This window comes from Gadus macrocephalus, chromosome 21 (genome assembly GCF_031168955.1).
Source record: "Gadus macrocephalus chromosome 21, ASM3116895v1".
Classification (NCBI taxonomy): domain Eukaryota; kingdom Metazoa; phylum Chordata; class Actinopteri; order Gadiformes; family Gadidae; genus Gadus; species Gadus macrocephalus.
In genome coordinates, this window is record NC_082402.1 from 4615879 (window position 1) to 4630277 (window position 14399).

Here is a 14399-nt window from a genome sequence, read left to right on the forward strand (position 1 = left end):
CCGGGTGAGGGGACCCTGACCCCTCCATCGTCTGAAAACTTTAGCGAAAGGTCCAAATCGGTCCGGCGCGACCTCGTGGCAATCCTCCTATTAGTCCCTTCTAAAGCATTTCATTTCCGCTAAGAAAGCGAGAGTGCAGAGGCCATCGATCAGTGTGAAAAACCAATGATCTTCCGACTCTGTGCAACTGCACTTCTCTGAGAGGCAGTCAGAGGTCTGACTTGGGGTGGTGGGGCGGGCGGGTGGGGGTGGTGGGAGATGGGCTCTGTCGTTGTGGAATGTGATTCAGGAAGGTTCGCCCGTTCGAAGCTCATACAAAGTCCTTCAGCCGAACAATGTTCCAGCCCGCTGTTCACATCGTCTCAGTCGGAATCTGCCATCGGGGTATGTGTGTGTGTGTGTGGGGGGGGGGGGATGAGGATAAAGCGACGAGATTTGTGTAAAAGACGTGACTGGGTCTGGTTCTCAGGTCCTTACCTAAGCCCCAGAGGATTCGGTGAGGGACAGGTTGGCCACAAACTGATCTCCCAGCCAGCCAAAGTAGACCCAGCGTCGGCTGGGGCTGTTCTTCCTGCCATGTGGCCGCCTCCTTCTTGGCCTTAATTAAACTGCGGGCCCATCCCTTCCTGGCTCTTCCTCTTCCACCCACCCTCCACGGACTCGCCCCCTCCCTGGCGGCATTGATCCGAACGGCGTAAATCGTTAGCTGTGTGGTGTGCTACATCCTCCCACCGTGCTACAGAGACACCCTCCTGCCCGTTCTTGCTCGCCCTTCTGTGGTTCTTTGTTCATCACGGCCCGCCCCGTCTCTGCCTCTCCCCCTCCTCCTGGGTGGACTCCACGGACTCCGCTGAGAAGGGAGCCAAAACAGACGGAGGCACGAGGGGCCTGGAGAACAAACGTAGATCGAAGGGGGGGGGGGGGGGGGGGGGGCGGGGGGTGGATGGATCGATGTGAGCGGCAGATGGGGCGAGCATAGTGTAAAGGGAGAACTTGGTGCTTAGTCAGCAAGGGCCCCTGTCTGCTTGAGATGCCTTAGGCTCCCATACACGGGTTGAACTGGTATCCTGAGACAGCCCTCCCCAACACCCCCCCAACCCCCTGTAGTGTGAGTGAAGACGTACACCAGAAATCAGCCCGCTCTTGCACAAATACAAAACAGCAGCCAGCGGAGAGAGGGAGGGAAAATGGCCGACGGCTGGGTTTGAAGTCTGCCAATATCCAAGGCTCATTTATCAGTAATGCTCTCTGTTGAAATGCAGAGCAATGTGTCGAACCGTTGGGCCATTAAAAAGACCCAGAGCAACAATTGCTCTTAATTTAATTTTGGCTTCAAAGTGAACTACTTTCACCCAAATTAAGAACTTGATTAGATTAGGTGCTGGTTCGAAGAGAGTTTGTGTTTTTGAGCTTTTGTAAATCATGTGTCTTGCTTCGGCATGTCTCTTAATGTAGCTACCGATTCTTTTAAGCATTTGCAATTATTCTGAATGGCTTTTGAAATGTTTATTCCCCCCCCCCCCGCACTTCTTGAATGTGTTCCCATTCAAACAAGTTTCCCTCTCAAATTGATGAGTCCATTATGTTTATGATAATGTGTGATACACATTTGGCATCTGGGGTGTGAATTGTGTCCACTATTTCAATCTGCGTACTGTGTTTGCGATGGAGAACCGTATTAGGATAGAGCGTGGAAGCAGGCAGGGCTTATGTGGCATCTATCTGCTCTATTACAAAGTTGGAACATTTTATGTAGGAACAATACTGTCGGTGTTTGTCACATCCCATGAATTTAAAATGATCTGTGTAAACCGCAGCACCATCCAGCGACACATTAAGAGGGCACTCATTTACTGAATGAAACTCTCTAGCCTAATGAGGCCATTACCAGAGCCGCATCCTGCGAGTGCCTTGATCTGACACTTGAGACCTCTGAGGAGGTGAGGCGTTCCTTTTACTTCTGATCATTTATTTATCAAGCTTATTTTATGTGCTATATTGTATATAGTATAAACAAATTCCAAATTATGCGTTTATTGTCTAAGTCCAAACAGTTGGCTTATGCTAATTCTTCAGTTAATTGCCACATCAATTTGGCTCATTAGTCTACCCTGAAATTATTGATGCATACTGCTGTGTGGGGCTCTTTTGCCCTACCAAGTTAATGAGATTCTTAAACACTTTCACCTAGGTAGCCAATTAATTGTAAAACAAATGATTCTGAATTGAATTCAGTTAATTGGAGAATTTAACATTTAGATGGGATTTGTGCTACGGGTAAAAAGAGTGGTTTGGAAGGCATCTTGACGTGTTTTACAAGTGACTGCAGGATGAGCGGATGTTTCAGGAAGAAATGTCCCAGTTGAGTGTGTCAAACGACGCAAGCGAAAGGCAGACTGTCCAACCGGCAGAAGTAAGTAATTAAAGTAGATGGTTGCTTAAAAGGCACAACATATTATAACCTCATGTCTTCCGAGTCTTAGCAATTTCTTTCCTTCTGTAGGAAAGAATTCATGAAAGATGTATGGCTTTAAAAAACATTTTATTCGGATGAAAACACAATCGTTCTGGTACCTTCTTTTTAATAAAGGATTTTCCGACCGGACAATAAGTCGTACAACTCTTCTTTTTGTGTGTTGTCAGCAAAAAACGAAAGTGCCATGTCTACATTTTACAACACGGCTCCTATGGTTTGTGGCCGTGCACCTCTTCCGTTCACCACACTAGTGAGCACACGTGCACGCGCACACTGCCACACGCTCCCACCCACGCACATACTTATCTTCACTTTTCACACCGGGCAAGTACGGGCTGCAGGCAGCACGTTAGTGCAGAACAGTGCAGGTATATTTCAACCTGCTAAATAAAGACCTCCCATCCACCATAGCCCGTGAATTCCGGTAGGTCTTGTGTTGATTTATGCCAGAGTCAGTCACAAAAAATAAAATACCGGCACCAGCAGATTTGGCAAAGGCAGTCGGCTGGCTGTCAGAAAGTTTTCTGCGAGACAAGATACTTAAAGGTCTGGTAACTTTTGGAAAAGGGGTGGTGGGCTTAGTGGCAGACAGGCATACAACGCTTTGGCAAGTTATCAGACAGGAACAAACCCCTAGCTCCCCTTACTCTGCCCATCCCCATCGCCCCTCTCCCCCCCCCCCCCCCTCCCCCTGTGAGTCCAGATAAGCTGCTAGGGCTGTGTTTACACACATGCACAGGCGCACACACACACGCACACACGGTTGAACAGACAGACAAGTAGCGGCGGTCGATATGAAGACCCACATTGACTAGCTTTGTGGAGCAGCACTCTGTTCCGCTGTTGTCCTACTTACCTTTCATGTGAGATTCCGTAGTTTCTATCATATCAGGATATTGAGTGGTACCCCCCCCCGCCCCCCTCCGTCGGGAGGGGGGCGATCTGCTGTAATTCTCAGCGGAAACAGGCAAATGTAATTTTGAAGGTTGCATACATCGCGAGGTACATGCACGTCCTGTGTACACAGACGTGTTGTATTCTGGGAAGTGGCTGGGTTATTTTTGCTCTTTCTCCGATGCATATGTTTCCGCATCAATAACATAAAAATATAATCACGCTCCCAACGGGGAGGGGGGCCGGAAACTGAGATAACTTCTTAACTTTCTCTGAACAGTTTACTTTTTGTTTCAGTTTTTGCCGATTGCCTGTAGTCTTCTCAGTGGGAGTCGTTCGTTCTAGGGAAAGTGCAGCGCAATTCACTGAAGCCAAATATATGATGACGCTCGCTCAGGGCAGCCAAATCAATATCCGTAAACAACAACAACAACAACACTAACAATATGCCGGAGAGAGCTCGGGAAACCAGACCAATAATCTCGCGAGCCGGCGGTACCTTGGATTTTGAAAACCCGCCATTTGTGAACAATTGCCACTGTCTGTTTTAGTTTTTCATCCCCTCTTCCTCCGTCGCTTCTTTTAATAAACCTCCTATTAGTTAAAAAGGTCAAGCAGAGCATTTTTCCTCCACTTTAGCTGCAGGGGACTGTCGTGAACATATTCAAATGAGGGATCGGTGGGTCCCCGTGGCAACGGATAAAGGCGAACGAAGGGAGAAGGTGAATTGTGTTGGCTCCGCTGTTGGTATGCACGGCAATCAGGTGCGGCTTCAGAACCCGGCTCGCTGGCCTTAATGAGCCGCGCGGCCTCAAGCTGATTGCCAAGGAGGAGTCCTGCCGCCGTTCGTTTGAAGTGACAGACGCACTTGGAATAACGACAGAAACACAGCCACGTGCGCTTCAAGGAGGGGAGAAACTCCACAACACCCGTTTTTATTAAGGGCTAATTTTGTACACGGGCCCCGGAACTTGGCTCTGAAGTGATCCCTGAACGCTTCGAACCTTGCAATTAGTGCTGTCCTGACGCTGATCCCTCATTGGCTGACGACTGATCGAGTTGAGGCTATTAGTGTGACCCATTGATAAACGGACAACGCATAGTGACTGTCAGAACCACCCTTTCTTTTGCCCTTTTGTCAATCTAATTGTCTATAGTAACCGTCATAACTTGTTTAATACAGGGTTTAGTACACAGTTAAATGAATGTCATGGTACGGTTTGATCATTGGCGGTTGATTTCACATGAATAGATGTGACTTACCAGGGTCCTGGACTGGGATTGTTTTTCGTTCGTTGACCTCTTTCCTCTGATGAGCTCCATGGCCGTGCCATCGATCCCGTTAGGTAGTCTTTACTGACGTGATCGATTTAGCTTTTCCCTAAGTGATTGCCGTCACCACTTACTGGTGTTGATTGATCGCAGTACCCTTCTGATTGGATGTGCCATTGACCGTTTTCGGCGGTTGTCGGTTTCTCCTTGGAGACGACACAAAAGTGCATTTATATCCATCACAGGTGCCAGCGCCTCAACCTCTGCTCATACCGTCATTCAGTCTCTTACTTATTTTTCAGGCAAGCGCACCTGTGCTGAAGCAATCAGTCGACTTGTGACTGCACGTGAGTCACTGTGGTTGCCTTTTGTGTTCGCAGGTGAAGTGTTTGTTCCAGAGGGCCTTCGGGGAAGTGGTGACGCTGTCTCCTCCTGGTGAGGAGGAACGGAAGAACTTCTTCTCTGATCTGCTGTTGGTGCAGGCTGTCCGGCCTCCACCACGGCCCCGCGCCACAGGTAAACACCTGTGTGTGTGTGTGTGTGTGTGTGTGTGTGTGTGTGTGTGTGTGTGTGTGTGTGTGTGTGTGTGTGTGTGTGTGTGTGTGTGTGTGTGTGTGTGTGTGTGTGTGTGTGCGTGCGTCCCAGAGGAAATCAAACCAACACACAAGCACAAACAATTCTTATATTTATGGGTATACTGCATATAACCCATGGATATCTCAGAACCTACCTACACTTTACTCGCACAACCCTTTCATAGATACTTTTTTATAGACGCATAAATGCATACTATACTCACTCACTCTTACACATGCACTCACGCAGGTGCACACACTCTATTGGACGAGGTGGTTGTGAGTCCCCTCCAGGTTCACTTTCCACTCCAGGCGGAGTTGCCCTTCTGCAAGCTTTTTCTTAGTTTTTACTTTCTTGTCCATACACTTTTAATCTTACGGCGAGTCAGCTCTCATCATGTCATCCATGATAGAGGCACAGGTGCTACCTGCATCGCTACGCTTGGGTATATATATACAGCCTTTGATGGTAAGCAGTCTTCGCTTTCACACAGAATACACCATTTTGGCTCAGGCTTCAGTTACTGTATATTTTATGTTTTCTCACTCGGCAGCCCAGAGAGTTAGAAGCAGAGGAGCCTCACTCGATTCGATTGTGTTTAGTGTCTATTTGGACCCACATCGACATCACGCCCCAAGACCCCATATTGATGTGACTCCGCAGATAGACAAGCAATCTTTATTGAGCTGAGGGTCTAATTCTACTTGAAGATGCGAACAGAAGCCTCGACCTCTCGCAGCCACGAAGGCGGCTGTTTAGAAGAGCGTAAGATTGCCTGGATACCAACCAACCCTTACACCCCTGCAGTCGTCCACCTCGCCTCTTAAGCCCCTTACTTTCTCCCCCCCCATACTCCCTTTCTCCCCCCTATCTCCAACTACACTGATCGGCCCTCCCATCCTCCCTTACTGTCCCGCTTCCAGAAGCCGGCCCCCAGACGAAGGCCCTGCTTTCAAATGGAAATGATCACTGATGAGTCATGACCACTTGCCCGTTTTCCCTTTTTTCTGCCCTTTCTTCCTCATTGATTTGAGGAGGCAGGGGTCTCCGCAGTGGACCTTTTCTCTTCGGGGGTCCCCGCGAATAAGGCGGGTACCCAAGCCTCCGAACGAGACAGGGCCGGCGCGTCGAGGGGAGGAGAGAAAGAGCAGAGATAAGAACCAGCGTTAGTGGAGCCTGGCTACCATTAGCCATCATTTGAATCAGGGACTGCACGGCTGGGAGCGAGCGGCCCAGTGGCCATTGGCGCCACGGAGCCATCCTAATGATGCTGGCAGATGCCCGGGGCTACGGAACTGGTACCTAGGGAAGGGAGATCTGCTGCTGCTGCAGAGAGAGAGAGAGAGAGAGAGAGAGAGAGAGAGAGAGAGAGAGAATGCAAGGGAGTGGGGAAGTTATCTGGAAAGGGAGACATAGATTTGGAGATAATGGGAAGGATGGAAAGGATATCTGGAGAGAAATGAGACATCTGGTTTGCTTTGCTTTATCAATCTTTTGGCTAGAGGCGACTCCTTTGTGCTTCTAAATGTGTGTTTTGTAGCAAGAGAGGCAATGTGTATATTTATGCGGTTGCAATAGTTTCTTATATATAAATATATATAGCATTTTGTATTTTGTCTTTAGTTTGGGGAATGTGCCTTTCATCCATTGTTCCGAGGCTGATTGCCAGGGCAAGATAATTGTCTTCTCTAGAAGTGAGAGGTCGGGTTATAGGTGGGCCCACAGTATTGTTATCCCCACGCAATCTGTGCATCTTTGTTTCGCTTTGTTTGGTATAAGGACATCTCCTCGACCCAGCCGACCTCACACGCACACACACACACACACACACACACACACACACACACACACACACACACACACACACACACACACACACCCTGCTTTATGAAGCCTTGGCCTTTGCCGTTCTTCCTGAAACTTTGTACTTTGTGCCTCCCCCCCCCCCCCCCCCCCCCAACCCACAGTAGAGAGGGGTGCGGAGGTGCTGCCGGTAGCCGAGGCCCCTGGCCCCCGGGCGCTGTCGGCCGAGGAGCAGCGGCGTCTGGCGGAGCAGGAGGAGAACACGCAGCGCGAGCTCAGGCTCTTTCTCAGGGACGTGACCAAGCGCCTGGCGACGGACAAGCGCTTCAGCATCTTCAGCAAGCCCGTCGACATCGACGAGGTAAGACGCAGCCGTTCCCCTCACCCCCCTCACCGGGTCTTCTCTGTCCTCCCAGGGCTGGCCGCGTTCCTCCCAGTAGCACGCCGGCTAAACGTTTTCTTTATGCTGATCATAGAATAACTAGCTGCAGCTGGGATTTAAACGGTAGGGGGGGGGGAGGCATGGTTATGATGACCCGGTGATGACGCATGGGATCACATTAGCAACCATCTGTCATCGGAAAAAAATGTAAGCGTCGTCGTTCCTGCGGTGGTTGTCTCGGAGCGCAGGTTTCGTCTCTCTCTCGGTCGGCGTCGACTCTGCCGCCATGATTCTGGTTGTTGGTGGCGGCAGTAGCTCAGGAGGTAGAGCGGGTTGGCTGGCGGCTACAAGGTTGCTAGTTCGATCCCCGGCTCCTCCTAGCTGAGTTTGGAGGTGTCCCTGAGCAAGGCACCTAACCCTAACTGTCTCCCGACGGGCTGGTTGCCGCCTTGCATGGTTGACTCCGCCCCTCGGTGTGCGAAGGTTTGCATGAATGGGTGAATGTGAGGCAATATTGTAAAGTGTTTAGCATAAAAGCGACGTATAAAATGCAGTCCATTTCGTTGTTGACCCGGGAATGACCGTCGGAACGCTTCACGCCCCCTCCTCCCGCCAGGTGTCGGACTACCTCGACGTGATCCGCCAACCCATGGACCTGTCCACCATCATGACCAAGATCGACACGCACCGCTACCTGACCACCAAGGAGTTCCTCCTGGACGTGGACCTCATCTGCAGCAACGCGCTGGAGTACAACCCGGACAAGGATCCCGGAGGTGAGACAGACAGACAGACAGACAGACAGACAGACAGACAGACGTCACCCCCCCCCCCCCCCCCCCGATCACTCAGAGCCTCAGGAGACCCATATCAACAGACACGCGTTCCACCTGCGCGGCGGTGGAACGCGTGTCTCGCCGAGGCGAACGCAGCCGTCCATTAGACGGTCGAGCACTATCCGAAACACTTGCGTGTTACACTTGTGCGTAGGAAAATGCGTAATGAGTTATGAAAAGTGCTCCAAGGCGGCACCGTCGCCGCGCTTCAAATTGGTTTCCCCATGCCGGAGAATCCAAATGAAATAAGAGTGTGCGTCGCCCAAACCCAAAGGAGAATTTTTAAGCGGCATCACCGCAGCCTAATTTGTGTTTGGTAGCCAAGAGTGGCTGCATATTCATAAAAGTTTAATTCTGCCATCGTTCTAGCGAAATTTTAACAGCTTTTTACCTCATCCTTCTGCGCACCTTCACACTGCCGACCGGGCCTGATAATGAGTTTTGAGAGAGACACAAACACACACACACACACACACATGAAAAGACACACACAGACAGACACACACACACACACACAGACACACAGACACATACAGACTCTCGCGTAGACACAGACAGACACAAGAAAGACACACACACACACACACACACACACACCAAACACACACACACACACAAACACCTACACACACGCGTACACATACTAAAAGACACACACACACATGAAAAGACACACAGACAAGACGCACACACATACACACCACGACAGGTTAATTTTGATGAAGGACAGATTATGGAAAGTGCTTTCACGTCAATTTAATAAATCATGCATTATTTACATATGTGCTATAGGTATGTGTTCTGATGCATTCATTGGTTATGAATAATGCATTACAGGGAAATATATTTAAATGAGCAAAAACTGATGGAACACTGATGGAAGGCTTTCATTCCCTGCCCGGATTGATTATAGAATAACCAGGGCAACATGGGTTTATTTGCCGGGCCATTTTTCTCATGGCGCTTTCTGTTTGTTCATCTTATGCCCTCTTTTCCTTAAACCTGTAACTTGTAATTATCTATTACTGAAGGTAGAGATTGGTCTCCGCTCGCCCGGATGAATAAATCATGGCAAGGGTCGTTTGTTCGAGTCCTGACGACTGCAAATGATGCACTAAAGGGAGAAAAAATGCAATTAAGCAGTTTAATAAAGACTAACCAAGCTCCTTGCTTGCTCTATCCCCTCGCCGGCCCTGGGAAATGGAACCCAGGCCTGGCACAATTACACTGCTGGGAAGGGTTTTACACCAGCAGATGAAGAGCTGGGAAATAAACCTTATTATGGGAAGCTACCCCACCCCCCCCCCCCCCCCCCCAAACCCCCAACCCCCACCCTCCCTTCTCCCATGCTCTCCCTGACTGTTTGTCTCGCTCTTTCATTCTCTCTCGGTTAACACGGGTGATCAAAAGGCTGAACTGTTGAACTCTTCTGTCTAAAGCGCTTTGTTTAAACTGGAGGATATTACCACCTCCCCACACAACCCCCCCACCCGATTGTCTCTCCTGTTTGGCCGAAAAAAATGACCAAAAAAAGAATTAAACACCTTTGAGAGAACAAACGCATGGCATGCGCACGATGAAGAGGGGGGTTGGTGCCGGGCCACACACGCACACAAGCCAACAAACTCTAGGCAATGATAATGAGGGCACACACACATACGAAAAGACACTCGCGCACATAAAAAAAAAACACACGCACGCACGCACGCACGCACGCACGCACGCACGCACGCACACACGCAATCAAAGAAACGCACGCACCACCGTGCACTCTTTTGGTCCACAATAATGGTCTACATTGTAATTAGGCGCCCGTTCCCCAATTAGGCAAGTGAGGCTGGTGGATTGTGACCCCTCCCCACTTTCTGGCTGAACCGGCTCTCTCGGCCTGCCTTCACATAATGAGAGACAGCCTGTTTACAGGGACGGCGCTGCCAGCGACCCGCTTCAACCCTGTTTTTATGTTTCCTCCGAGGAAGGCTCCTGGGAACGGTGCTACCATTTAATGATGCCGTTTTAGAGGGAAGGGGATGGGGGTCTTAGAGGTGTGTGTGTGTGTGTGTGTGTGTGTGTGTGTGTGTGTGTGTGTGTGTGTGTGAGACGGAGAGTGTTGGAGGAAGTGTGTGTGTTTTGAGATGGAGAGTGGTGGAGAGTGTGTGTGTGTGTGTGTGTGTGTCCCGTGAGGGTGACCGTTGGCCATGGTTATCGTTAATGAAAACTAGCCACATTATGAAAACTATGTGTGCAGGATCACTTAACTAAAAAACGGTTTCACAATTTATGCGAAATGAAATGTCTTTAGTTTTCATTTTAGGTAATTGAATTCATAAATAAGCATAGTATCTTGGGTTGATGTAATATATGTATTTTTGTTGGTTTTAGTTCTCACTTTGGAGTTTCTCACTGAGTTTCAATTGCACAGTGCCTCTTCATGAACTAAACCCAAAGCTAAGTTTCAACTCAACGCGCAATGAAGACAAAAAGCAATGAAAAATGCAAACCTATAATAACCCTGGCTACTGAGAGACTGTATTTATTTATCCTTCAGCCATAAATGTGGGCAGAGCACCAGTGACGCCCGCAGACATCTCGCACCTATTACATCCTCCTTCCCTCTCATCCACAGTGAGAAAACACGCTTGGCCCTTTTCTCACACTTGAACATAGCACTGGAACAGTCGGCGGGTTTGATTTGAGTTCTCCCAGGAGGCGCTATTCTATTTATTTCTTTTATTTCTTCATCCATCTCCCCGTTTTATTTATGTTCTGGGAAACCAAGCACTTTGACTGCGTTTCTTTACTCTAGTCTTCAAATGGACACAACACAGTGTGGGAACCTGGGGAGACCGAATCAGGATCACAGGCGGTTCAAGGCACAGTCTGGGCCTTTTGTTTCGGGAGTCGCACGTCGCTCTTTGCGAGCAATCTGCACGGCATCACTGCAGACCACAACACAGGTCAAGTCTCACTCTCTCTCTCCAACTCTGCTTCTGTCCGTCTCTGTCTCTCTCTCTCTCTCTCTCTCTCTCTCTCTCTCTCTCTCTCTCTCTCTCTCTCTCTCTCTCTCTCTCTCTCTCTCTCTCTCTCTATCTCTCTCTCTCTCTCTGTCTCTCTCTCTGTCCCTCTCCCAGACAAGGTGATACGACACCGTGCCAGCAGCCTAAAGGACAGCGCCCATGCCATATTTGCCTCTGAGCTGGACCCAGAGTTTGACCGCATGTGCGAGGACATCAAGGAAGCCCGCAAGAAGAGGGGTAAGACCACCCCGACCCCCCCCCCCCCCCCTACTGCCCCACACCCCTTTACCTACACAAAAGTTCCCCATGCTTTGCCGCTAGCCACCATGCCCAAAGTCATTCATCACGCCGTACGTAGCAGCCAATTAAAAGTGACTTTCTTTCAGCAGTTTTTTAGTAAGATCCCCGGTGGTTTTCCCTGAATTCCCTCCTGTTTTGATCCCCGTATCGGGCTGGACCCTAAACCACCCTCATAAGAAACCTTTTGCAATAGTTGACAAAAACAGGCAACCAGGACTGGAATGATGAATTAGGTAAATTCATCCATGGTTTAAGACAAGAGTCGCTAAAAAATAAGTTTTGCTTAAAGGGCAAGTTTCCACTCAAAATCGAATACTGAGGTATAACAAAATACGTGGGCGTTTCAGGACGGAGGGGAGGGGGGGTTGGGGATCCCCATGGTTACGCCTCGTGCCAAATTTGTGAAAGTTCATTATTTATCTAGTCTGCGTTGTTGAGTAGGCGTGTATATAATGAGAGCTGTTGTATGGGAAACGCGCCACACACCACGGCGTAACCTTCTCGGGCCCAGCCAGCCACACTGACCGGTGCTCCACACACACACGTCGACCACCGTGGCGTTGGCATGCCGACCTGGCGTCCCGCTCAGAGATGTCAAAGTGCTCCGTCATCACGAAACGGTACCAGAGCTCAGAGTAGAACGCTCACAAACTGGTTGGCGGAGACTGGCAAAAACATTGGGTTTTACGGATGACGCTATTGTTTGAGTAATGTTTTAGTAGCTAACAAAGTGGTGTAGACTACTCTGAAGGAGACCGAAGGTGACATGCAAACATGTTCAAAACAAGAAGATACCTTAATGAGGCGGTCTACTGGTTGGAGTTTTTGACTCACAGGTGTAATGTCTACCCTGATGTCTACCTGGGACCATTTTGAGCATTATTGACAAGTATCTCAATAGGGGACTGAAAGACACTCTCACTGTCTACTAAATGACTTGGAAATATGCATACATTTGCATGGATAATGCAATCAATTCATCCATATGAATATTCCCTTTCCATTCACCTTCTCTGTTGCCCTGCTGAACCTCTTTTTCTCAAACTTTTTATAGGCCGTCACTTTAGGAAATATGCGTATTTTAGAATGTGCAGCATCATTTGTCTCGGGCTTCAAGGAAGTACACCGTGATGCAACAATCAGGGTTTTATTTTGGTATGCGTGGTGCCAGGGCGAGAAGCTTGAAACACTCTGTTCTCTCGCCGGTGCCTCTTCAGCTGTCTACCACATGCTTTACAGCTTCGTTACACCACACCGCTACAAGCACCACAAAGTGGACTTCAATGGGGGATCTATATTAGGCACATCACTTAGCATCAACATGCAAACACACACACACAAACACATCATGCATACACGCACACACACACGGCCGCGCACACGGGCGAACACACACACAAACAGTGTGCTGATGCACCATATTTCATCAGCAGCTATTTAATTATGCTCAGAAATCGTGTGCACATAGGCATATAGCTATGTTAAAAAAAATTTATTGCCTCTCCTCTGAAAACAGTAACGAGCACACTGGAAAACTTTTTTCAACTAAATCCGGGAGTCCACGTAATAAGCCCTCAGCTTAAAATGTAGAAGCCATCGGTATATATATATAGCAAGATATGCACACGCACACACCTGAGGTTTCTGTTGCGGCAGCCATCCCCAAAGGGAAGGGCTTCTGGGCCAGACATTTCCCCAGGACACACAGTGTGGTTGTTTTTTATGCAAATGTACTTTCTTATATATTTCTATTGTCCATCAGCACAGCAACAACGGCACAAGGTCATCACGACATCACGTACACATAATCAGTCGTGATGCCTGCTGCCCTCTCTGACTATGTTTGTTAAGAGTATTACTATAAAGAGTGTTACGAAAGAGCTTGATATAGAGGCAACATAACAAGGCACGGCACAGTCACGAATGGAACACACTTTATTATCCTTTAAGTACTGATGCTTACAGGCTTTGACACCATTAAAAACTACCATCTGCATCGATAAAAGTCAGAAAAATAACACATCATCGCCGTTCTCCTGTGACCGTGGCTGTTAATGGGGAAAAGCCGTGCCCTAAAGCACCTTTGTTGTCACTGGATAAGGGCTGTGCGCCTACGTACTGCCACAGCAGAGCTGCATTATTCCATACACATCTCTTCATAAACCAAAGTGTCGGTCAGGTGTTACGCTTGCCATCCCTCTGCCCTCTCTTGTCGGTTCGGTTTATGCATTATCCATTTTTGCGTAGATCATTAAATTGAGAGAGATTAGCAGAGGATTCATCCCTTTGTGTTTACACCAGCTACACCCCATCCACCCCCTGACAGCCAATTAAATCCTGACTCACTTTCACGTCCCCGGTGCTATCCTTTCTTCACCCCGAAAAGTCATGTCAAGGAAGAGGTTGTATTCGCGGGGTCATCCCGCCACGTTAAATTTACTCTTTTCGCCGGCGAAAAAGCTCAGAGCGTAAAATAAATATTGCAGAAGGCGGGGGCCGCAGCCGGATAGGCGGGGAAACAAAAAGCTGTGAATATTTCATCAGCTCTTCACGGCGCTGCTTATGAAACTATAAATTTAGCCCCGGCCTGCAATTGGGTCCACTCTCCTTAGTGTCATGTCCCTACGTTCACCTGCCGGGGCGGGCCGTGTCTGTGACGACGGATCCTGGTAGGCAGGGCAGGAAGTGGAATAAAAAGACTTGTCAATGACAATGTCTTGTTTTAACAACCACAGTTTCTTCCTGGGCGCTCGCCTGCTCTCTCTCTCTCTCTCTCTCTCCCTCCCTGGTTCGTGTTGTTTTGAACCTCCACCAGACATTTATAGTCATTCAGATATATACAG

At 48.8% G+C, this 14399-nt stretch overlaps 1 protein-coding gene across 1 annotated transcript in view; it reads left to right on the top strand.

The window, feature by feature from the left end:
- Window positions 1–14399, top strand: part of atad2b (ATPase family AAA domain containing 2B) — a 78785-nt gene that overhangs the window by 24153 nt on the left and 40233 nt on the right. The window contains 4 exon segments of the mRNA XM_060041705.1: window positions 5023–5158; window positions 7186–7382; window positions 8020–8179; window positions 11371–11493. Coding sequence (XP_059897688.1) covers window positions 5023–5158; window positions 7186–7382; window positions 8020–8179; window positions 11371–11493 — 616 coding nt within the window.